Consider the following 25,872-nt stretch of genomic DNA (forward strand, 5'->3'; position numbering starts at 1 on the left):
CTGTGTGTGATTTTTAGGCAAAAATCCCACTACGTCTTATGTTGCTGGCAAATTTACTATAACTTTATGTAAATATAGTTTAAATATTTGCAGTTTCACTATGTACTTCATTTTCTGATACAACATAAATGGAAATGAGTGTCTTAAAAATTACACGGTAAACTGCTGTGATATATCATTTTGTAAACCACCCATAAGAAGGATGATACTTGTTTGATTTTTCCGAAGATTGAGCTTAGTGTTTGAAGAATTGTCCATTTTGTTATACACTAGGTACTGTTAAACTCATTATATATAAACTCATAAAGATACCCATCCAATGTGTGCATATATCTATATATAGGCAATTTCCTCTGTTGCTTTAATGTTCAATAATTCTTCAGATCAAATGTTCAAATAAGCAATTTCCTTGTAAACTCTACGAGGGATTTGGTCCTCATACAGAGGACGGCACTGCGTTGTCTCTCTCATATAAGATGAATGCTTTAGGAGGTTCTCTTGGCAAATTTTTTCCAAGAGAATAATAAATTCAGGTAAAACTCAACGTAACCTCAATTGCCAATATCAGTGGATCAGCTCCACCATATTGCTAGTAATCACCAAATGTATTCTTCCAAGGTATTATGAATACATTTTTTCAGCATATGTTTACAATCCTCAAGGAATTACTTCAATTCCAAGGAATTACAATCCCCACGGAGTTTGCAGCTATTTTCCGTTACTCTGTGTGATTGCCTACTGGCACTACCGCTTCCTATGACTCAGAGTAGTGGCATTAATATTAACTTAATTGTACATATCACATATGAAGTCTCTCACTAACAGTGAATATTGCTCTCCTTTTTGAAATGCAAATAGTCTTTAGGTAAGAAGACATTCTGCAGGGATCTCGGCAGGGAGGTGCTGGTGAACTCAAGCAGGAGAATGCCAACTTCCTAACATTTCAGAACTCCCCAAAACAGAGTGGGGGAGACAGATGAGCTGAAGTGGAGCATAAGGGCAACCCTACCTGACAGCAATAAACATCACTCGGAGCACTCAGCACTGTTTTTAAAAATTGATTTGGTATGTTTCCCTTATTTTCTTGTGCTCGTGTCCTGTAGTGGTGTTTTTTAACTTGCAGCTCTGCCAGTGAGAGATTGCTCTTTCCAACCTGACAATCCAACAGTAAAAAATGCAGCCACATTCAGAGTGATAACGTTGCACATGGTCCAGACCAGAAGAAGCACACAGCACAGTGCCGTTCTCTGGATACATAAGGGAAACTTTACGCAGGCAGGGTGGGAGAGGAGGACAACATGTGCAAAATCTGGGCATAAATCAGCCGCAGTTGAAATGTGCGGCTTGGGTGCTTGGGGGTAATACTGCTCCTTTCCTGCTAGCCAGCCCAAAGCAGTTTGTGTGGGGGCAGAAGTGTGTCCCTGACCTGTTCCGTAGCCTTGGCCCGGTGTAGAAGAGAGTGGGCTCCATGGGCTGGCAGTCTGCCAGGCTGAGGAATGGGGGGGTTCTTCTCCATGGCCATGGCTGTTCGGAGCATCGTACCCCTCCGATGGCATTGACACCAGTTCCAAGGTTCACCGCAGGCTTGGCGAAGGTAGCAGCAAAGCTTGGAAAAGTGGTGAAAATGTTACAATTTTGGTCTGCATGTGCAAAACCAGTTTTGCGTTCCACCTTTGCAAGAGGGCAGGGTGCGTGCCCACTTTCCGTGTGAATCCTGAAGCTGGCTCCCTAGCTGTATCTGACAGAGATTGTTTCCTCTGAATAAAAATGCTTGGAGCCATTTCATAGTTTAAAATGAGGAGGAAAGGTTAACTCCTCAATAATTAAGGAAGGAATAGGCGGGGAAGAGGCTAATTTAATACTCAGGGATTAGGTATATGACAAATAGCTGGTGAATTTCCTCAAGGACTCTGGCATAGAAGCATTTGCAAAAAAGCAGGAGGAGAAAGCAAAGAAGGCTATGTGTGGGATAATGATATTGTCTGCTTTTTTACAAACTTCCTTTGAAAAGAGCAGAGTTTGTAAATGCCCAAGGCAGACCTCTGGGATGATTCTTTTGGGCATGGGCAGCTGTAACTGAAATACTAGTGTTAAACTATAACTGTTTGGCAAGAAGGTGACTCAAAATGCAGTTGGTTAAAGAATTGTTGTGCAGATGTAGAAAAAGAAAGGTAAGAGTTGTAGTAGTAGTTAGGCAGATTTCCAAATCAGTCATTTATGTCATGAAATTTGAAGTATTTTGTGTTTTGCTAAAAGTAGCAGCACTTGGACTCTAACAAATGGAGGGGGGGCACTGGTGTGTTTTTTACTACTTTTTTTTTTTTTTTTCCTTGCTTCTTCTGGCTTGTTTAGGAGATGAGGTTTATACACTTGTTCTGTGTGTTTGTCAGTACTGAACACTGGCAGCTGGATAGAGAAAAGGGAGTCCTTTTAGGGATAAACTACATTCACACTGTAACAGGCATCAAACAATTTAGGTGGGGACATAACTGAATTTCCTATACAGCAGCGACAATCAAATATGAGGAACCCTTTTACAAGAAACTAGGATTTATAACTTCTTTTGCTCCTGGAACTGCTCATTAATTGTTATTTGGGATGTGTGTGTTTGCCTTTTCCTTTTGTCCTTTTTTAGCAAGTATGTGCATTCCACTGTGACTCTTTTCAGCCCTTCTGGACAACGCCACTATCTTTCTACTTTGGTCTGTTGTGTCTTGGTATTTTTGTGGATCCAATCTAAAAATCTCAAGCATAATCATAAGCAGAACTTCAGCATAGTCTGTATATATTCCTTCCATATGTGGAAAATCGTGTTTGCGTGGGTTCAGTCAACTCAGTAGCAATCCTGAAGAATTCTGTGGGACGGTTCATTGTCCTGAGGACTTCTTATTTGCGAGAGAGCATGGAAAACATCTTTGCTCTGCATAAATAAGTCATTACGTTACATTGCCATTAAAATGAATCCTGTAATTTAAAATACCTAATTGTGCTGTTTTCTCTAGAGATTTTGTATTTTTACTGACTAATTAATTTTGTTGTTTTAAATCATGATTTCTATTTCGGAAATGTTCTGTAATGATAACCACTTTTATATCTGTATTGAGCATAAAAGTTATAAAGATAAAGCTGTTATCCTTTCAGAAGGTAAAGAAAATCAACTTCTAATCTTTTGAGAGGCACTCTGCAAATTAAGCAATCTGTTACAGCAATCTGTAGATGAATCACCATTTACGGAAGTACTTTAAGACATTGTTAATTCCGTGTTGATTTATGTAACTTTCCTATGCAAGCAAGAAATTGTAGGGGAGTGGAATTACTAAGTCATGTTATGGAGGTAAACATGACGTGACTTCTGGCAAGTTAGCACAGCACTTACCATCTCTGAAAAGTTTCACTATGATGGTACTTGGCATCTACTCTGAACTCAAGAGATATAAAACGTCTTGGAAGAACAGAATTTTTATCAAATGGTTTCTACGGGCACTTTAAGAGAAAGACTTATCAATGTCTTGTCAGTGCCACACTTTTAATAATATTACTGTAAGCTGGGAGAAGTCGTTGTGCGTCATTTCTTATATGCATGTGTATATGTATGTGTGTATATTTTTCCTAGTGGAATTTAAGTTAAGATTCAGAAATAAAAGTATTGTGAAGTGGAAAAAAGCAAAGCACAGGGAGACAAGGGTCTGTGGAATAGCTTTCTGTGAAGCACCATCAATCTGGTACAAGTCAGATTACAGATGGCATGGAGAAGGTGAATACGGCATAATTGCTCACTGTCCGTTCCGGCACAGGGTATCAAATGAAACAAGGATGTTTTGGATCTAAAACTACAGAAGGAAGTGATTATTTTTTTTTTTTTCACGCAGTGGGTAACAAAGGCCTTGCTACGGGATGTTTGGATGCCAGAGGCTTAAATGGGTTTGTGGAAGACTTGGACAAACCTGTGGAAGCGTGGTCAGTTAAGGGGTGTTCAATGCAAAGACTGAATCTCTGGTTCAAAAAAGTCCCTGGAAGCACTGTTTGCTGTAGTCCCTGAGAGTTCTGGGAAAATGTGGTGTAGCGCTTACCCGGTGCTTACATTATGCCTTAGATGTCTGCTTGCAACCCTGTTTGGAGGCAGGGTGAACCGTTTGATTTGACCTACTACAGCCAACTGCTATGTACTGCAAGAATTAAGCAGAATGATTTGGGACTGTTTCCCAGACATGACGGTTAACTTTTCTTGGTAGTATTCCCAACAGGTAAATTCTGACCCAAGAACGTTGTTGGATGCTCCTACAACATTTTGTCAGGTCACACAGATTTTTAAGCGAGATCTTAATTTAAGATACCCTTACCATTTCTTCATATCATGTAGTAATATTCATACTCAAAAAGTAATTTCATATAGAGAACTATGTGAAAAGAAAATTAGTTTTGATAGAAAAAGAAACGTTGCAGGGAAAATGCCTTGACGTAAATAGCTGAGGGGGCAACGCAGCATTCTCGTGGGGGAAGGAGTGGAAAATGTGGTCATTTCCAACTGCCTCCTTTCATTGTGGGATTGGCATCACTCAGGAAAGTAATTTTAACCTTATGGCTGCTTTAATTTCCTGTTCTGTAAATTGGTAGCTGCTTAACTTCCCAGATTAGTGAACAGTGATTTTAGTTGTACTTCAGGCATCTTCTGAAAGAGTAACTAGCTGTGGAAGGACCAAAGAATTCTCAGTAGTCATGCATCTAAAAAGGTGGGGGGGGCAGTGTTAGGGATTTAAAATCCAGCTAATACTGAATACTTTCAGAACACAGGTATTTTGTACTTCCTTTTTTATACCTTTGGGGGTATAAAGGGGGTATTTTATACCTTTTGGGGACTAGGTAATAGATCACCTAGTCTGCTCTGCTAGATTCTGCTGTTACTGCCGGACATGAAAGGTGCACCACTCTTTCTATTTTGCGTTTTTCTTAGTCAGAAAACCAGAAAATAACAAACCTTCCACTAACAGGGCTTATGAGTCATTTCTGAAGTGGGTTACACTCTTCCATTAGCAGACAATTAACTCTTCCACTTTGAATGCTTGGTAGGTAATGCGTTAACCAAAGTCTTCTGAAGATAAATCTGTTCAGTAAAACAAAAGAAAAAAAGTTATTATGGTCTTGAGTAAAACAAAAACCACTTAATGATGTGTACACCTTTTGGACATGTGCAAATAACAAATCTACCCAAGAGAGTAAACTGTTAGATACATATTTTTCTCACCTCGTTTCCTTTTCTGAATCTTCTTACTATGAAGTCAAAGTTTACTTGCCAAATGTGTTGAAAGGTAATTTAGTCAGTGAAACTTACGGGCCTAAATAACTATGAAGTTTCCCAGAAAACAGTGGTGTAGCCTAGCATGGAAATACTGGATATACGCACGACAGTTATGTAGTAGCTATTTAAAGATGCATGTAAGCGCAGTTAGATATATTTTTAAGGAGTACCATTAAGGCTGGCAACAATACATGCAAATTTGAGTTTAACTGCACAGTCAGATGTGTTGGTATAGATGCTAGCGTCCCGAGGATGCAGATAATCTTTTTGCAGTAATAGGAAGTCAGCAACTTCAATATAAATAAAAGCTACTACATCAAAGTCATTACCAAATGCCTCAGTCTGCTATTAAATTGCTTTGCATTTCATTTGTGAAGGTGTGGCAGAAATTCTGATCTTTGTAAAACTGTTATTCGATCAGACTTGAACTCTTTGAGCTGTGCTATTTCATGTGTCTTTTATTTAGACTTTTGTTTCATGACCAACTATTGCTCGCTGTTAGTTTCTGATAAGCAGTACTAACAGCTCTGGCAGAGACAACAGTAATGAAGTTCTTAAACTTTAGGCCACGTAGCTTCTTTCTTAGTGAAGCAACGTTACCCCAAGTCTTCTAATCAGCCTTGAACAACATTACATTGTTTTAAAGTATTGTTATAAATGGTAAGTTCATTAAAAAGTAATATTGCCTAAGCAAGAATTACATCGCTGACTGTTCAAACGATCTCAGTTCAGTCTACCTCAGTATTTTCTGTGGTAACTGTTTAAAACAAAATCCTTAGACTGTTTTAAAAATAACTTTGCATTTGAAGTTGATAATAGCTTCAACTTGAATGACTATATGATATCAATGTATTGTTAAATGTATTAAAATACTGATTTTGTTTTGTGTTCCTTTCAGGTGCATTCTGCTGCCTCTCTTGGGAATGAAGCCGCCTCAGCAGAGCCTCTTCCTGCTCGTAGATTCGGTTGACGAGGGCTGTAACGTTTCCGAGGGTGAACAGACTTCTACAAGTTTATCCGGAACAATAGCGGAGCTTTTAGCTGGCCACTTTGAGTTCTTCCCTCCCTGGCTGCTCCTCCTGTGTTCTGCCCGCAAGCAGAGTAAAGCTGTTACAAAAATGTTTACAGGTGAGTACAGAGCATAGGAAGTGTTTGTCACCTGCACCCGGAATGAGGCCGGAGTATTTACAAGAGCCTTGGTGATGGCTGAAAGCTCTAACGCATGCTTAGTTCTAAAAAATGACAGTCACAAAAATGGTAATTCTGAAAAACACACATTCCAGTTTGCTGAGGACTATGGAAAGCTTAAATCAGCCAAGTATTTTAGAGGTAAATTTTGTCTTTGCAGTACATCTGCAAAGAAAATGGCTGCTTTGAGTTTTCCTCTTGCTTTCCAAGTTTTAAAAAGCTTTGAAACAGTGTAGGTGATGTGTAAGTACATAAGTATGTCGGCTGCATACGCCCATTCCTTGCAACCTCAAAAGATTTTTTTTCATCTCCCATTAACATCTCTCCCCTTATTTTCAGAAAGTGGGGAATAATCTTTGAAGGTGGAACTCGAGAGGGGAACAATGTAGATGTGGATTCCTGGAGTATACTTTTGGCAAAGGTTGCACAGTAAAAAAAAATCTTTATAGCTTCTTCATCCAGGCTTTACTGTGTCATGAGAACATTTCTTCACTATAATGACATTGTTACTAGAAGTTCTCTGAGATTTAATAAAGGGCAATATCTAGACTGGATTCCAGGCCTATGTATAAAGCCCGTGTGTATTAAGGACACAATTAGGACAAAAATGTGATTATAGAACATAGACCCATAGGCTTGCTCGTTTCCACAGTGGCAAAAGGTCAATGGGATAATTGCGTTTTGGAATGAAGTACTGTATTAATCAGTGGCAGACATGAAGACTGGTATTTGGGAGGATGTGAGAACTAGAGGAAACTTTGGGGTAGCTTCACAGGGCTCCTTTGGGCATTCATATGGGACTAGTTTTGTCAAAGCTTGGCTGATTAAATACGTTGTCATTGCCAAAAAAACAGACAAAACTTTCTTCAGAGCAGTTTTATTTCCTTTCCATTGAATCATACAATGTTTCAGACTAGTCCTAAAAAATTGGTGTTGTCTTCTAAGTATGTTTCCAGATGGAATTCCTGACAGGAAAAATCAGCAGAACTAATGGATATGCCTTTAAAAGAATTTAATTTGAATGAGTTAATTTCTCATTTCCACAGAGAATGACTTGATGAATAGCATAAAGGAAGTTGGCTTGTGATATTATAATCCCATCTTTGCTGGGGAAAAGGTACAGCAAAGAAGGAATGAATCCCAAAATAATTGGACACAAATTGAGAAGAAATTTAGGGTCTATTTGGAGGAAGTGGTGTTTTGTTCCACTATGAAAGAAAATTGTGACATTACAGCCAATGTGATGGTTACCCGTCGGATGATTTTCCCATTTACAGCCAATATGCAAGTTTGGTGAAAAGGTATAGTGAGGATGTGAGGACCATGGCTGAAGCTTCTGTTAACTTCAGATACATTGCAACTTTGTGTTCCAAAACTTGAGATAATGGTCCCTTCTTTTCTGGTTCTAGCCTGAAAAGGATAGGCCGTCATTAACACTTCTACTAGGGCAAACTCTTCTTCTCCTTTGTGTATTTGAATGTTTACTTTTAGCCGAGCCAATTTATAAAGCTATTTAATTGGTGGGCAGGCAGAATTCAAGATCAACGATAAGTACTTTTTGCGCTCATGACTGGAGAAATAAGTGGTGTATAACGTGCGCTGCACTCTGCGACACTATTGTACTGAATTTCTAATATCTTCAATTTCCCAGCAAATAAGTGTTTGTAACTGTAACGTTAATATAATCACTGTACATTTTCTTCAAATGTTTCTTTAATTTGGAAAAAAAATAATCAGTTGCACTGTAACTTACTAAAGTAGATTGGAATCCTTTTAGGATTATTTTAGGAAAATGTGTCCCATCTCTATTTTTTTTTTCTGCTAAAAATTTTAGAGTACGATACGAAATATATATTAGTCAATAATAATTTGTTTGCAGTCAGTATATACCTGTTTTCACTTGCAATTTTCATGCAATGAACATTTCCTCCAGATATCTGCAGGAATGAGAGCTAAACCTGTTTGTCAAAAAACATTATCAATGACTTGGAGCAGGATTGCTGCAGTGGGCTGGTCCTGACCATGCTCTTTTCTGGGTGTCCAGTACAGATAAGAGTTCTGCAAGCATCTCCCCAGCCAAAAATAGTGATGACGTGGAAAAGAGAGTCCAGTCTTCCTCATCCACTGTCATTTTGCCGCTGCCGGTGGCGAATACATCATTCCTGCCACTCTAAGAATAAGAAAAGGAGGAGGGGTGTTTATTCTGGTCCTCTTTGTTCCTTCACTTTTGTTGGTGACTTACTTATTAAAGTTGAATAGTTGTGCCTGCATCTGCTGCAGCTTGGTTCTGGGCCGTTCTGTATTCCCAGATTCTGTAGTAGCACAGTGTGCTACAGATTTTTTGCTTTACTCAGATTCTCAGCTTTCATTAATTAAAAAAAAAAAAAGGTTTGGCTTCTTGTGGCTGCTGCGACAACCTCAAAAATATGAACCAAATGTAAAATGATGCCTGCATGAGTCTGCGGTCACCCTCCACAGTGAGCAAAAGGCAGCCAGTTTGAGTAAAAAAGGAGGGGAACAGATAACGCATGTCCTCCTGCCTTCTCTTGCCTGAGCACTGTCACCAACTGCCACATCATGCCTGTTTTTCTTAGGAAGTTTTCCTTAAATTTAACAATTCTCTGTCTTGCGCCCATAATTATCCACATTATCTCCTACATTGTTTGCTATCATTTGGCTGCAAGAATGGACAATTAAGCAGCTACATCAAACACAGTCTTTCCAATCTCTGTATTGTAATGTTAGAAAAAGTTTCCGTGTATTTCTAAATAACTGAAAAAGTCCTCCAACCTGAAAGTGGCACAGAACATACAATTTTACTTTTTTTTTATGCTTCCCCTAATTAACTAATAAAAATGCTGCTTCGAAAATGAGGCTAAATCTTGAAAGCATAGCAGTTGTTCTTACACAACTAAATTCCTTTTTTAAAGATCCATCATATTAGTTTAACAACTTCAGGCATTTTAAAATCAGGCAATTTTATTTAGTTAAATTTGCGGGAAAAGCAGATAATTTCTCGTTAACAGCAGAAAGGTAAATAGACAGAAGTGCACGTGTACAAATGCTCTATTTATTGGTTTAAAGAGGCTTTTTCTAATAGGCATTTACTTAATTTCTTCTTTTTTGCTGCACACAAGCATCAAAGATCTGTGGCATCGTGCTTGGTTATACCCCTCAATTAAACACTGACATTCTTCATCTAAAGAATTCCTTCTCATGTGTGAGACATGACTGCACCAGTGTGGTACAACCCATGCAGATGTCACATCTCAGTAGTTTCCATAAAGTTAATGTTAGGTACTGGAAACTACAAGAAAAAGACTCAAAAGTGGATGTGAAAGGGTTCAGTTTAGCATCAGAGGCAGCTTAAGCTCCATTCACCTACTTATCAATAGGCAAAACCACACAATCTGTCGTTCATTTTTCACTCTTCCTTTTATCTATCATTCAGTTCCAGACAGCCAGATATTACTAAGACCTGATACTTATCCAAACTTATTTTGGATTAGAAATCTTGGAAGCATAAGTCTTTCTCATATTTCTGCTATTTGCTGGTTCTGGTCTGAATAGATGCGGAGGGTTGTTTTTCTTATAGCCTTTCCTAAGATTAAAAAAAAAAAAAGCAAAACGTGACAACTTGAGAGAAATAGAGTAAAAATCACAACCCAGCTTCTCTGCACCCAGAAAACCTATACCGTTTGGTAATGGAAGCTGCTCCAGTAGTCATATTGCCAAATCCCCAAGTCGAATCAGTTGCCTAATTATGGACCAAACCTTTTCTCATTAACTGCCATTCCAGAAAATAAATGGCATGAGACCACTTCAGGAGAAATTGCTTCAAAAAAGAAAATCTAAGTTGTCCTCTAATTTTTCATTGTAGGTTGAATTAATTTGGGTGGTTTCATGTTACTTTAAAGCCTTTATGGGAGTTGGATTTTTACTATGAAAGATAACTTTTATTTATTTATGTAGTTGTAAAATTTACTTCTATAATGTTAAAGCTTTGAAAAAATTTGTGTTTTGGTTTTTGAAAAAAAAATTTAGAAGGCTTGGGAAGTGAACTGGGAGCTCTTAATTACTGTTTCCTTTCTTCTCATTACCACTTTCTTCTGATTACCGCTTTGAAAACATGATATTAGGGAATTTCCTATTTCCTGGTAAAAAGTTGTGTGTGAATTTTGAACTTCTTTGCTTTGTAATTAAAGACGAAAGACTAAATTGCTTTAAATGGACTGTTGCCTGTAAATCTAACCAAATAAACTTCTGTGCAATGACACAGACCAGTGAGAGCAGCAGATTTCAGCCTCAGTGTCTCTTAGCATCTGGGAGAGATGCAGTGAAATTTTTAATGCGTAGTGTACTGCAAGTGCCTTAAACGTTAAATGTGCTGCTTGAGTTTTCGGGTGCGTTTTGCTCTGCTTGATACATTATTCTTTTGGAGCAGGTGTGCATAAATGGCCATAGAAATACTTAATTTAATATATGTTTAGATCAGCAGTGTCAATCAATGCCAAAACACTGCTATGTTTTTAATCATTTAGATTACTTTCAAGTTAACAATTCAGTTAAATGAAATATATTAAAATGTATTTAAAACTTTTGTAATTTACTTATGTAAATGTATTTAAAGATATAAAAGTAGAAGGGTATTTTTAAGTATTTACTGGAACCTGCTAGTTAATAGCTTATTTTTTGTTATTAAAGTTTGAAAAGGTTGACATACTGTATAAGTATTTATATAGCCAAGATACCTTTTTTCTTTTCTTTTTTTTTTTTTTTTTCCTTTTGAATAACCCTAGATCTTGCCAAGAAATACATTTGGAACTGATTTGTTTACAGAACTGCCAGGAATTTAATAAATCAGGAAAATCCATATTGGAGCTCCCATTGGGTTGAAAGTGATGTGTTGTAAGAAAAATCTTAACAATGCAAAAAGCCGGGTCGTGGGACTGCAAGTTCTGTCTGCTGTGCTCCTGTTTTGCTGAGCTTAAGTAGTTCGTGAGACTGCATCTGAAACAAAATGAGCTTTCTCTTCATGTTTTGGTGCTTCTGGTCCATGAAAGTGACTTATTGTATCTGGTAGGGTTGAAAAGCAAGTTTGCAGGATCTTTGTTAGGAAATGTAAAATGACCTCATTTAGATAGATGCTTGGGCAAAAAAACCCACGGCTTTGTTTTCCTCCTTCAAGCTAGCAACAAGAATTTGGTATTTAAAAGAAAAAAAAAGTAATAATCCTATCTCTAAGGCCTTTTTTGAATTATCTGCTTATTGTAGCGTGGCATGGTGCAGTTGTTAAAATTAACAACCTATTTCTGTTCAAAAGTCTGTTACAATGGCGGTTTGTTAATCCCAGCCCTTAAAGAGCATATCATCCCTGGGATGTGTGGAGATCTGTAGGAGTGCAGTGTGCTTCTTGCTATACAAACTTGTCTTTGCATACCATATATAGGATCTCATTAACATGGAATATTTGTAAATATTGCAAAAGAAAAGAAACCATTTTTAGCTTCTGTGAACATACAATCAATTAAATTGTTTTAATTACTGACTTCTGGACTATTCAGTGCTCTGAAGTCTTCTGAAATTTATTTGCTTGGCTGAAGTGCTTCGACATTTGGTATGTCTCAGCTAAGTACAGAGTAGGGAGATGTTTTTAACTCTAATATGGAACAAAGGAGTGATACAGCCTCATTTAAAGGGGAAAAAATACCCAACCTAAATGTGCAAACCCTTCCTTTTTCATTTTTTTGGAGGGCTTGAGTTTTTTTTTTATCACATCCACAATGGTTTTGTTCACTTTCCCACCCATTTTGGGAGGCAAAATGAAAATTGATATTCAAAGAACATTGCAAGATAAGCAAGAGTCTTTTGCTGTTGAAGCACACGTACAGGGACTGAGCTGCTTAAACAGTTATCACTCTGCAAGGTTTCATGCGAAGGCTGGGAGTCAAGGGAGGTGAAGTGTCGTCATTAGTCAGTCAGCACTGAACATTAGCTGAAATCTTAGGATTGTTGTCATCAGAGTTAATCAGGGGTTTTCTCATTGGGGGTTTTCTCATTCAACTGCTGAAAAAAACACTTGAGTAATTTTAAAAATCACTTACATATGCAGATATATATTGGAAGGAAGGATGCGGGCATGGGGTTCATGTGAGAGGTTGGAGATGATATGAGCAGAGTCATTTATGACTAAACACATTGAGAAGGAGTTTGCAGAGCTCTGTACCTATTCTCATTCAGCCAAGTGACAGGTAGACATCTGACTGGGAGAAGCAGAGAGGTTCAAAGAAGTGGAAGGCGGGTGAATGAAGGTGGTGATGTTTGCTCCGATTTGAGCAAAACGGAGCTGTTCCCTGCACGTGTGAGACAACCAAAGGGACATTTGTGTCTCATTACAGCTCTGTATATGCATATGACTGAACGCATGCGCCAAGCAATGCCCTGCTTTTAATGCATTTGTTTTCACGTCTGCATCTTCTGAAGGAGCATAAACTAGAAAGTTTCCTTTGAAGTGAAAGCTTGGGTTCTGCAGAATGACAGGACACCGACTGTCCTTCCTCAGTGAAGTTTCTTACCTGGGTTATGTACATGAATTGTGGGCTTTGCAAAGTTACATACAGAAAAATTCAAGCAAATACATAGTAAGTCGATGAATTATGCCGTTAACGGAGGTCAGGTTAGGACATTTCTTGAAGTTGCGAGAAATAATCGTGGATAAAGATAGTTTTGTGTTTCTTTTGAGAGGGGGGAAAAAAAAAAGTCTCTGTGGAATGGAGAAGAATCCCCCAAAATAATAGTTTTCTGCCTCCTGGCCTTCTCATTCAAAAATCCTGAAGTAGACAGTCTTATTCGTGTAGTGTCAGCCTGAGAAGTGACCGGGCAAAAGCATCCTATCCAGTGATTTTATTTTAGGGAGAAGTGTGATTTTTGGTTTAGGTATTCTATTGTTTTAGTTCTGTTCTATTTGTAACGCTGCCATAATTAATAAGGGAAGCAGAAATGTTTGAGTAACACTGCCATAGTTTGCCTCTCACTTCTAATCTGTTGTGTTTGTACAATGCTCATGTAGACTAAACAATTAACAGAGTGAGCTTAATGTGACATTCAGAATCTCAACTGAAGACACTCGGGAACAAAAACCACAGCTCTGTTATCAGGCTGAATTTTCAGTCAGAACAAGCTTGTGGACTGAGCAGTTTGATCCACAGATTGTTTAAATACAATAAAACATCGATCTGAAAGTAAATGTTCTTCAGAGTCTCGCTTAAAATTATTTGCTCCATGCAGATGGGGCCAAAATCGCATTGAATGTGGTGCTCTATGGTTGCTTTTCCTTCCAGTGTAATTTGGAGTGTAACTGCTTTGGTTTGAAAAGCAAAGTTGGGGTTTTTTTTATGACTAGCTGAGCTGACTGTAAGGAAATGTGTGCAATCTGTTGCACTGGAGGAAGAGGTCCCTGGAGAAGTGAGGTACAATTCTGGCCTAAACCCCAGTAGTTCAAGCTGCTGTGAGGTCTGTAACCTCTGCGGTTTTCTCGTCGCTTCCAGAAAAGTAGTGTTCAAACAATGTAATGTGTCATTAATCAAAGAGGGTAGGTCTTCATCAAATGCTTAACTCGGCACTACCAAAGCAAATCTTTTAAATGATAGAGATAGCCCCGTAGTCCGTACAGCTATAGCTTCATTCCGCCTCATTCTTGAGAGCCTTATGGCCACTGAGGTGGCCCGAGGGACTTCGTCACACGTGCTGCGAAGAATAGTGTTCTTTGCTTTGGGCGGCAGGGAATGTGCGTGTGTAGGTGGGAGATGTAGACTGTATGCACGTATGAAATAATTTCCCTTTTTCCTCTAAAGAGTAAACAGGTTGGAAAAACAATGAGATCATATGACTCTGAGAAAACCTGTTTCCTTATACAGTGAGTCAACTACCAAAGAACCAGGGTGTTTATCTAAAACTCTGTCCTTACTTGAAAAAGGTAGGTAATTTTCCATGCACAGAGGTGTAAAGATATTCAAGACTATTTTTGAGTGTCTCTCGTATATCACAAAAGCTTTTAAAAGAAACTAAGGTGATTAAGTTAAAGTGATTTATGTAAATTTCATCACACATATGCACCAGGTGTGAATAACCTCTTCTATAATTATAATTATAATAATAAAAGAGTTGTCTTAATCTAAATAGCTCAAAATTATTTCAAATTTCATTGTTAACCACATTGGAGAAGGGAATATTCCTATCATAATACTTAATAATCTTATTTTGGTTGCATTTCTGGTGGTTTTGCTTAGGTGTTTACTATTGTCCCAGGTAGACACACAATGCCCGATTCAAAGTGATTTCTAAAATTTTCTTCTTTAGTAGCATGTATTTCTTCTCATAGTAGATGATGATAAACGTGTCTGTTAGCAAAATTCTCTGCTATTATTATTCATTTACATTCGCTATGTGTGCACGCAAAATAGATTATTCTGGGAGTTCCCTGCCCAGAAATGTCTGTCCTTTATTTATTCATTTTTTGAACATTGAGTTAAGCGAAACTAGATCAGAAATAATAATAACTTTCTTCCCTTTCATTAGGTTTTCGAAAAATAAGTCTGGATGATCTACGAAAGGCTTATATTGTGAAAGATGTGCAACAATATATTCTGCATCGTTTAGACCAAGAAGAAGCACTGAGACAACATCTCACAAAAGAAACTGCAGAAATGCTGAATCAGCTTCACATCAAAAGCAGCGGTTGCTTTTTGTATCTGGAACGTGTCCTAGATGGAGTCGTGGAGAATTTTATTATGTTACGAGAGATCCGTGATATTCCGGGAACGTTAAATGGTCTATACCTTTGGCTCTGTCAGAGACTTTTTGTGAGAAAACAATTTGCGAAAGTCCAGCCTATTCTTAATGTAATTCTTGCAGCCTGTAGGCCATTAACTACAACAGAATTGTATCATGCGGTGTGGACCAAAAATATGACGTTGACGATGGAAGACTTTCAACGCAAATTGGACGTCCTGTCAAAAGTCCTTATTGATGGACTTGGAAATACAAAAATCTTGTTTCATTACAGTTTTGCAGAATGGTTGCTAGATGTAAAGCACTGTACACAGAAATACTTGTGTAACGCGGCAGAGGGACACAGAATGCTGGCAATGAGTTACACTTGCCGAGCAAAGGATTTAGCGCCATTAGAAGCTCAAGAGTTTGCATTGCATCTAATTCATTCAAATTTGCAGTTGGAGACTTCAGAGCTGGCTTTATGGATGATATGGAACGGCACACCTGTCAAAGACTCCCTGTCAACCTTAATTCCTAAAGAACAAGAAGTATTACAGCTGCTGGTAAAAGCTGGTGCTCACGTCAACAGTGAAGATGACCGCACGTCTTGCATTGTTCGGCAGGCTCTGGAGAGAGAAGATTCCATTCGCACCTTGTTAGACAACGGAGCATCAGTAAACCAGTGCGATTCCAATGGGAGAACACTCTTGGCCAATGCAGCATACAGCGGGAATCTGGATGTCGTTAACTTACTGGTTTCAAGGGGAGCAGATTTAGAGATAGAAGATACTCATGGGCAAACAGCACTTACCTTAGCTGCTCGGCAGGGACATACCAAGGTTGTCAATTGCTTGATTGGATGTGGGGCTAATGTTAATCACACCGATCATGACGGCTGGACGGCATTGCGATCTGCAGCGTGGGGTGGGCACACAGAGGTGGTTTCTGCACTCCTTTATGCTGGAGTCAAAGTGGACTGTGCAGATGCAGATAGTCGAACGGCGCTGAGAGCAGCAGCTTGGGGAGGACATGAAGATATCGTGCTGAATCTGCTTCAACATGGTGCTGAAGTTAATAAAGCTGATAACGAGGGCAGAACAGCTTTGATTGCAGCCGCGTACATGGGGCATAAAGAGATTGTGGAGCACCTGCTGGATCACGGTGCAGAGGTAAACCACGAGGATGTGGATGGAAGGACTGCGCTGTCTGTCGCTGCGCTTTGTGTACCAGCCAGTAAGGGACATGCCTCAGTGGTTAGTCTTCTAATTGACCGTGGTGCTGAAGTTGACCATTGCGATAAAGACGGCATGACTCCACTGCTGGTAGCTGCTTATGAGGGACACGTAGATGTTGTTGATCTGCTTCTAGAAGGAGGAGCTGATGTTGATCACACAGACAACAACGGTCGTACGCCACTTCTGGCAGCAGCCTCCATGGGCCACGCTTCAGTTGTAAATACTCTCTTGTTTTGGGGTGCAGCTGTTGATAGCATTGATAGTGAAGGGAGAACAGTTCTGAGCATAGCCTCTGCACAAGGCAATGTCGAAGTAGTACGGACTCTGCTGGACAGGGGGCTAGATGAAAATCATAGAGATGATGCGGGCTGGACACCTTTGCATATGGCAGCTTTTGAAGGTCACAGGTTGATATGTGAAGCTCTTATAGAACAAGGTGCTAGAACAAATGAAATTGATAACGATGGACGTATACCTTTCATATTAGCTGCACAAGAAGGTCACTATGATTGTGTGCAGATATTACTGGAAAATAAATCCAACATTGATCAGAGAGGCTATGATGGGAGAAATGCTCTCCGGGTTGCTGCTTTGGAAGGTCACAGAGATATAGTTGAACTACTGCTCAGCAATGGAGCAGATGTAAACTACAAAGATGCTGATGGCCGGCCAACACTTTATATCTTAGCATTAGAAAACCAGCTTACGATGGCTGAGTATTTTTTGGAAAATGGTGCAAACGTAGAAGCGAGTGATGCTGAAGGAAGAACGGCACTCCATGTTTCCTGCTGGCAGGGCCATTTGGAGATGGTACAGGTGCTGATAACATACCATGCTGATGTGAATGCTGCAGATAACGAGAAGAGATCTGCTTTGCAGTCTGCTGCATGGCAAGGTCACGTGAAGGTAGTGCAGCTTCTCATTGAGCATGGAGCTCTGGTTGACCATACATGTAATCAAGGTGCTACTGGACTCTGCATTGCAGCCCAAGAAGGGCACATTGACGTTGTCCAGATACTATTGGAGCATGGTGCTGATCCAAATCATGCCGACCAGTTTGGGCGCACTGCTATGCGTGTTGCAGCTAAAAATGGACACTCTCAGATTATTAAATTACTGGAAAAATATGGTGCATCTGCTCTGAATGGTTGCACTCCGTCTCCAGTCCACACAATGGAGCAAAAACCCTTACAGTCAGTCTCCTCTAAAATGCAGTCTTTAACAATGAAGTCCAATAGTTCAGGGAGTACTGGTGGAGATATGCAGCCTAGTATGCGTGGCTTATCTAATGGGCCTGCTCACGCCTTCAGTTCTCCTTCAGAGTCGCCTGATTCTACGGTTGACCGTCAGAAGTCATCTTTATCAAATAATTCCCTGAAAAGTTCCAAAAATTCTTCTCTCCGCACCACGTCGTCGACTGCGACTGCTCAGACAGTGCCCATCGATAGTTTCCATAGCCTGTCGTTCACGGAGCAAATACAGCAGCATTCCCTGCCACGCAGCCGAAGTAGGCAGTCTATTGTTTCTCCTTCTTCCACAACTCATTCCCTGAGTCAAAATCATAATTCACCAAGTAGTGAATTCGAATGGAGCCAAGTAAAGCCTAGTTTGAAATCAACTAAAGCTAACAAAGGGGGGAAAACGGACAACTCCAGCAAATCTGGGTCAGCTGGAAAAAAAATAAAACAGAGTAGTTCCTCCCAACCAAAAGTGTTAGAGTATGAAATGACTCAGTTTGATAAACGAGTACCTATTGCCAAATCTGGGACAAGTGTGCCACTTAAATCAATGCCGGCAGAGGCACAGTGCAAAATTTTGGTCCCGCCAGCTCAGCAAGAAGTTGGTCGATCTCAGCAACAGTTCCTCATTCACCAACAAAGTGGAGAACAGAAGAAGAGAAATGGAATTATGACGAATCCAAATTACCATCTTCAGAGCAATCAGGTTTTTCTCGGTAGGGTTTCTGTCCCACGAACAGTGCAGGATAGAGGGCATCAGGAAGTACTGGAAGGCTATCCTCCCGCGGAGACAGAACTCAGCCTTAAGCAAGCCTTAAAACTTCAGATCGAAGGTAGCGACCCAAGTTTCAACTACAAGAAGGAAACACCATTATAAAAGGTAACGTATCCAGTCGCAAAGGAAGCAAAACAGTGTATGTCGTTACGTGCATTTTAAATATGCTAAAACTACGTTTTGTTGTCGTTTATCATGATAATTGTGTTCTGAAGGAAGACCATGCATGTTAGAATCTTAACCTGGCAAGTATTTGGTTTGTGGTCATTTAATAGCGGCAACCGTAGAGGAATGGGATCCCCGTCATATTTTCTGTTGAATTCCAATTGCTCAAATCGTACCCCACTGTCTTTGATGCGTGACCGAATAAAACAGCAAGTTTCATGTAGCATTGATTTGGAATTTTCTTTTCAAACATAAGGATAGCTGGAAATTTTAATCTGTGATATCTTCAGATGCAGTAATTATTTCATTATTTACAAAAATACTTTTAAGGAAGCTTCCGAAGATTCTTGTAAGCTACAGGCAACCACTTCACTTTTCAATTCACTCTTGTGAATTTGGCTTTTAGATGTGAAATCTCAGTAGCATAATTATGTACAAATACTACACTAAAGCTTTGATTTTCTATTTCTGTTACTGTGAAGGTAACCCTCCTATAAAAGAGATGGCATTCCTCAGAGCAAGATTAGAATCTATGTTATGCTACCAATTTTCTGACCATTCTGTAGTTTTGAGTCAGTGGAGTTCATTTAGGTTTCTCACTTTCTCTCCCATACTGAATTTTAAGCTCTAGAAGGAATTTTATGTAGCTTTTTCAGACCCGAATTGTCAGTGAGTCAGCTAAAATAGAACTATTTTTCTCCCTCTTCCTGATGGGGTTTATCTTTTTTGGGGAACGGGAATGTGTTAATTAATACCTCTTCTATTTGAATTTCGAAGAGGCGGCATCTTTATGAAATGTATGCACATCTCTTACTGCTTATTTGCTTATTTTTGAAAACATGTTTTTTGTTTGTGTAAATGCTGCATTTTTGACAGATCAGGCTGCTGCTTCTTAGAACAAGAACGTTCTTGCTAGCTGACTGAGTTCTGCTGCAAGTCATCAAAGACTGCAGGTTTCTAGGACAATTGCAGGTGGTGCAGAATCCACAAATGGCATGTTTTCAGCTGTCAAAAGCACATAGACAGGGTTTTTCCCCAAAATGTCCTGGAAATGGATATCACTGTAATGGAATGCATCTGTCTAGATGTAGCTGAGGTCTCCTGTGGATTGCAGAATGTTAGAATGTTGTGCAGGACGCCAAGATGTTTCCTTGGGGTTGGCATTTTGGTTGAATTAAAATATTCGAAACAATACAGAGTTTCAAAAAGCAATATACTAGAGCCTGCATGGTTATAAAATCCAAATATTAGCCAAGGATGAGATGAGCTGTGGGGCAGGCAAAAGCGAAGAGGCAGGACAACAGGAGCGGGCATAGAGAGGAGTAAGCAGGTGAGAGAGAACTTCATCAAAGTCAAAAGGACTTTAGATTCCCATAGTTCCACATCATGTCCAAGCATTTAAATTTGTCTGCCATTTCTTTCCTGCCTCCGTAAAATATATGAAAATATATAATTAAGATTTGTATTTCCTAACTCTTCTGTACCTGCGCCTGATGTTCAGTGTTTGCTTTCGTGTTACACTTTATGGTAAATAAATTGTGTGGTTCTGACCTAGGATGTATTGATTTGAACTGACTTGTCATCAAAAGACTAGTGTTGATGAATTTTCTGTCTTTGTTGATTTGAAAATATAAACAAAGCATGTAAAACAAACAAACAAAAAAAACCCAACTTGGAACATTTCATATATAATTTGGAAACTCGAATTGGGCTTTGCTTTATCTGGAACAAATAGTGCTTTACTGAAAATTCAGGGGGTTTCTCTGTGAAGTACTTGTTTACACAAGCGACTAAGCATATGAGGTGATGGATAACTAAATAGTTCCTTTTGCTTTTTCTTTAACAATTTTTCATAGCCTCATTGTAAATCTGGAAGTTTAAAACAATTTTATGTGGATTATGAATTGCTTGGCACAGGCTTTCATTTACCTCTTCTGCCAAGTCTGAAGCACAAACCCAGTAATTTCCCTGACCAGTGAATAAAATTAGTCACCTGTGGAACATCATATCAGAAATACTTTACCGGAGCACCTGAGGAATGGCTCTCCTTCCCTGGCTGCCTCTTCCGAGCTCCGTTCGGGAAACTGTCCTGCTGTGGGGACCTTGTAGCTGCTTTGGATGGTAGAGAGCACAGGGAATCGGTCACGGGACTTGAGTTAGGCAGGAAATACTTTCCATCATTGGTATGTTGTTGTGTGCTTTTAACTTTAATTAGAAATGATAAAACTCTCTTTCTGACAACGCTGTTCGTATGACGGAGTATTGCAAAACTTAATGTTTCTATTCTGTACTTTTAGGCCAATTCCATGATGCTATGAACAGAAGCGCTTCTGCTCCGAATGATTTATCAGCTGGCTGGGATGAAAGCATACAAATGCTTGTTTAGTCCACCTAGAAATTCAAGAATGTGATTACTACAGTACAGTTACCTTAATTACTGTAACGTGCCTACATTTTCAGGCTGCCTTCTCAGTATAACCCTCTGTGCTTCAAAAATTTATTTTGTGTACTTTGTATTTAATACACAGAACGAGCACTTTTTTAATTGCAGAAGGATATATGCTGTATTTCCCTGACAACAGCTGAAAGTGGTAAGAACAAGGAGTTCTGATTTCCTATTCCAGATCGCTTGGTAGAGGTGCATGTGCCACAGTGAACTGTGTATGGAAAGGCAGTGCTTTTTGTATTTATTTTCCTGTGGCTAAAGAAAATAAGCAAACAGTATGTCACATTTGCATTGTTGTGATCTATGGTCAGTTCTCTGTGTACTTCAAAAAGTTCTCTGCAGAAATACAAGTCTTGTAACAGTATTTTATAAATACTGTACTTGCGTGTTCTGTCTGTGTAATAGCTGTTCAGTGGTAGCAAAGGAGTCGGGCTGCAACCGTCTGTAGCGTCTTTGGGATTTTTAAGAGGCAAAATCCACCGTCTGGTACTACGGCGCCAAATCTGGATGGCAGACTGTGACCACTGAAAGCAATAGGCAAATTTGCTCTTGGCCACCTGATCTTAAATAGCCTCCGTTATTGTTATGGTAATGAGGTAACTGAATGTGGGTATGTTTTAGGTGCTAAAGTAAAAGGTCTGATCCTGCTTTCATGTATATCTTTATATGTTAGAAACAGCTCTTTCTTTTTTCCAAGGTAAAGGACCGTATTGAGAATGTCAGTAAAACAAACCATGGAAAATACAGAGGCTTTGTTGATGAGGCTGAGAGAATATGCAGTGAGAGTACAGTGGAAAAGCAAAGGGTTAGTAATACCGTTGGCTGGGGAGTACGGAGATTACTGAGTTAGCCCTGTCCTCAGACAAAAACTCTTGAAAGCACAAACTTGTATGAATGTGGTTATTGCTTCAGATGGATTAGGTAGAGCCAGCGTGAGTATCTCTGTACCCGGAGCAGGGTTAATCAGCAGTCTGGATAGTCCATCTGTGGATAATGGAAAGCTGGTTCCCCACTCTTACGGCAGAAGAGTTTTACTTACATGAAAGAGAGCAAAATCAAGGCCGTTGTTGTGAAAGTGAACAGTATGGATTTTTCCTTTGAATGTGCCCATCTTACTTGCACGGCTCTGTGAGTGATAAAATGAAACAAGTGGGTTATTTTCTCCTAAAAATGCAAACTATATTCTACTATTCACCATTACACAGCCTTGCTTTTTAGAAAATAGGCCTATTTTTGTATGTGAGTATTTCTTCTAAAGGCTTGGGATTCATCTTTTTCATACTCTAATTCTGATCATTCCACAAATAATATGATAGAAAGCTGAGGTTATTTTTCATAGAGGATTAATTAGATGTGTGGCTATCCTTAAAATTTGATAAATGGCCCCTGGATGTCTATGTAGTGCATATTCTGAGGCACTAAAGGGCTCCGTGTCTTGTTATTATGATTACCAACCATCAGAACAGGGTTTTTTTAGTATTTTGCACCTCCATTCTTATTTGCTTGTTGCTAAATGTAAAAAGAGTCTTTTATAGTCAGGCGTTCAGCATATAGTAAAATTAGATGTGAGAAGTTGACACACGGCAATATTGATTATTCTGAATGTTTCATGTATCGAATTTCTTGTCCCCGTGGGACAATTATGAAATAAACATAACGGGAGTCCGGCAGAATGGCCTTAAGAGGGTTAGTGGCTCAGTAAGGAGAGAGTACCAAAATGTTCTCAGCAAACTTGTTCCGAACCTCAAGTACAGTACATTTGCAATACTGTGCAAGAATACAACTTTTTTTAGTTATTAGATGTACGTTTTGTTCTGTAGAAAGGGATCCCTGAATGCCGACGTTTTTCTACTGACCTTGACTGTCATTGGGATAATATTTATTTAATTTTATTGTGTTGTTATTAATTGCACCTTGTGGACAGAGGGCGTAAAATGTGGCCGGTTTCACAAGGGGCCAGAACTTATAGATAGCCTGATGGTTTTTGTGTGAATAATATTTGCATTTGAAACAGGTGGTGGGGAAACCTCATATCCAAATCAACAGAAAGCAGACCTGTTGAAAATGCTTTCAGAATGACAATTCTTCCAGATTTTTGAATACCACTTTGGAACCCAGCATGAATTGCTTTAAAACATCAACTTTCTCGGAAGGTCTGTGTAATTCCACATTGCTGTTGCGTGTGATTTTTAATATCAGCATTTGTGAGGGTTTTGCGTGCAAAGACAAGTTGCTGTTCCCCCTGTTGTTCGCTCTGTTCTGCTCTGCCCTTTCACGTCTGTACAATCAAGTGGAGGTGAAGGGAGTTGCGTAGCTGTGACTCAGCACCGTTTCTTCCGGCGATGTAACACTTCTCACAGCCTAAAAAAACCTGAATAAAACACGAATCCTGTGTCTCGTCATCCCATTTCGCTCGTCCTTCCAAGGTCATCTCCACAAGACGTCTAAAATTCTTGATGGGAGCGTTAGGGAAAAGACCGTTTTGTGGACACTGATATCAATACTGTATGCATGTGGGAAAAACTCTTCAGAAGAAAAATGCATTAAGAGATACAGAGGCACAATTGATGCATTTTTGTCTTCTCTGTGATCAGTATTGAAAACATTACCATTTATTTAAAACTAAAAAGGTATTTTCCCTCATCAGTTACTCTGCTATGCAAATGTCTGTTATGCTTAATATTCCCCATCTGAACTACTCGGTTAACTTGGTTTGCAGATAGACTGTTTTTTCCTGGAGTGGGTTGTAAATAGCCTTTAATGTACATTGAATGAATTTCACATTGTAAAATTTTTATTTTATTCCTTGTATTATATTAAGCGAAAATCCCTGTGTATATGAAAGTGCATAATAAATATATTTGCTTTTCAGCAGACATCTGAACTGTTTTAATTTTACTACCTCGTTTCCTGGGACATCTCAGGAAAAGGTTATTAAGCTTGATTAACACTTGTGTAGTACTTAGTGAAACACGATGTATGTGTCCAGTAGGCAGTCTGGGCTAGCAAAACTCAGACCCTGACGTTAATTCCTATCACCCTGCTTATCACTCAGCTCATCTTTTTCACATTAATCTGAGACAACGCTGAGCATTTGCAGAAAATTCACTGCACGTTCTTGTGTTTAAAATGACCATTATAAACCGTATATACCGGGAGGGCCAATAAATTCAATATTTCAGTTGCTGTAAGTTCTTTAGCACTTCAGATGGTATTTGTTAATTACCTCTTTGATCGGTTTTTCTGTGTAGTATTTTCAGTTTAAGCAAAAGCTCGCTTACTGATGGTGGCTACTCATTTTCCTTGAACTTATTAAAAAAAGTAGGAGAGAGAAGTTTTCCAGTCTCTGCAGTAATCCCAGTTGCCCCTGTGGTCTTGTCTCGCTTCTGCTTTAGATTATATACCCATCGTGATTTCTGTGCAGGGAGTATGTTGAGTGTGAAGAAGAGTTTGGCTGTGCCTTCTGTGAATGATGGGTCAGGTTCACCTCTGTGTGTTCAGGTTCACGCTGCTTCCAGCTCTCGGTGCTCACGGGTCACCTGATTTCTAAGATTGGGAGAATGATGAACAAAATTGTCAGTAACTGTTGACTTGTTTTCTGTATATTTCTTTGGTTTCTCACAATAATTATTGACCCTCTTGTTAAGTTCTTTATATCTGAAATAACGAAGTATGAGATGCGTTAGTTCAGTGGCTGTTTTTCATTGAGGCAAAGAATTGTTTTCACTGAATTAATCTTTGAGTAAGTTACATTACATTCCAGAGACACATTTTCTTCAGATAATCACTGTAATAATATTTAAATAAAATTATTCAACACCTGGTTTTAATCTCTTACTCTATGGAATATAAACAATCATGTTGCATAATGCTTCCCGTTTTCTGTGAGATCTTTACAACAGTTTGGCTTGTGTATTACATGTATTTTCCAAAAGAAAGCTGGGACTAGTTGGCACAGTGAACTAAAGCTTTTCAGTTGGAGGCCCTTTGAGAGAGAGCAATGAGAATTTGGCATTGATCTAAATCCTAATCATTTTATGGTACAACGAGTCACAGAAACCGGGTATGGGACTGAGAAATCTATTTGGCAAATCATTTCATTAAAGAAGTCTCCAAATGCGTATGTAAGTAATATAAACAAATTGACCTTTAGAATGAAAATCTCATTTGCTGGTGTGCCAGAAAGACCCACTGTTCTCACTTTTATTCTTATAAGTTTGTATTAGACCAGCCAAGTCACAGAACTACTATATAGGTAGATTTTAGCTGGAGAAAAAGAACTTCTAATGGACTCCTGTGATAAAAATCTTGCGTCTTCAGGAATTTAGTCTGCGTCCTGTAACCATTTCTGATGGATTAAGAACACAGTAAAGGATTTTGTGGTTTGATTTGGGACCTTTTTTTCCATTTCTGTGCCTCATTAGTTCATTTTGGACTCCCCATTCTGCTCTGTAGTTGCCTTTTGGCGCTTGCTCCAGCGTTTGCGCAGGGGACTGCCCGAGCTACGGTAGCTTTCACCATTGTTCTTGTGTATCCCTGAAAAACTGGGAGATGGGGAGGGATGACGCAGGGAACAGCTACGCCAGACAGAGCTAATCGGGTAAATAATTACTACTTCTTCGAATCTGGAAGGTTTCAAGCAGTTATCTCTGGTTTAACAGTTTCTTTTAGTTGAAGCTCTAATTGAGGCTCTCTGTGTGAATCCCTGGCAGCCCGCTGGCAGAAGGGCATTGGATCCCGAGCCGGAGGGCAGGCGA

The 25,872-nt window shown here is 39.2% G+C and overlaps 1 protein-coding gene across 1 annotated transcript in view; it reads left to right on the forward strand.

Annotated features, from left to right (window-relative positions):
• The window catches only part of ANKRD50 (ankyrin repeat domain 50), a 38,660-nt gene extending 17,173 nt beyond the window's left edge, over positions 1 to 21,487 (forward strand). Inside the window, exons 2-4 of the mRNA XM_009881399.1 lie at positions 6,195 to 6,424; positions 15,062 to 18,609; positions 20,967 to 21,487. Of these exons, the coding sequence (XP_009879701.1) occupies positions 6,195 to 6,424; positions 15,062 to 18,606 (3,775 nt within the window). The 3' untranslated portion in view covers positions 18,607 to 18,609; positions 20,967 to 21,487. The remainder of the gene's footprint in view (positions 1 to 6,194; positions 6,425 to 15,061; positions 18,610 to 20,966) is intronic.
• The last annotated feature ends 4,385 nt before the right edge of the window (positions 21,488 to 25,872 follow it).

This window comes from Charadrius vociferus, unplaced genomic scaffold (genome assembly GCF_000708025.1).
Source record: "Charadrius vociferus isolate BGI_N301 unplaced genomic scaffold, ASM70802v2 scaffold380, whole genome shotgun sequence".
Classification (NCBI taxonomy): Eukaryota; Metazoa; Chordata; class Aves; order Charadriiformes; family Charadriidae; genus Charadrius; species Charadrius vociferus.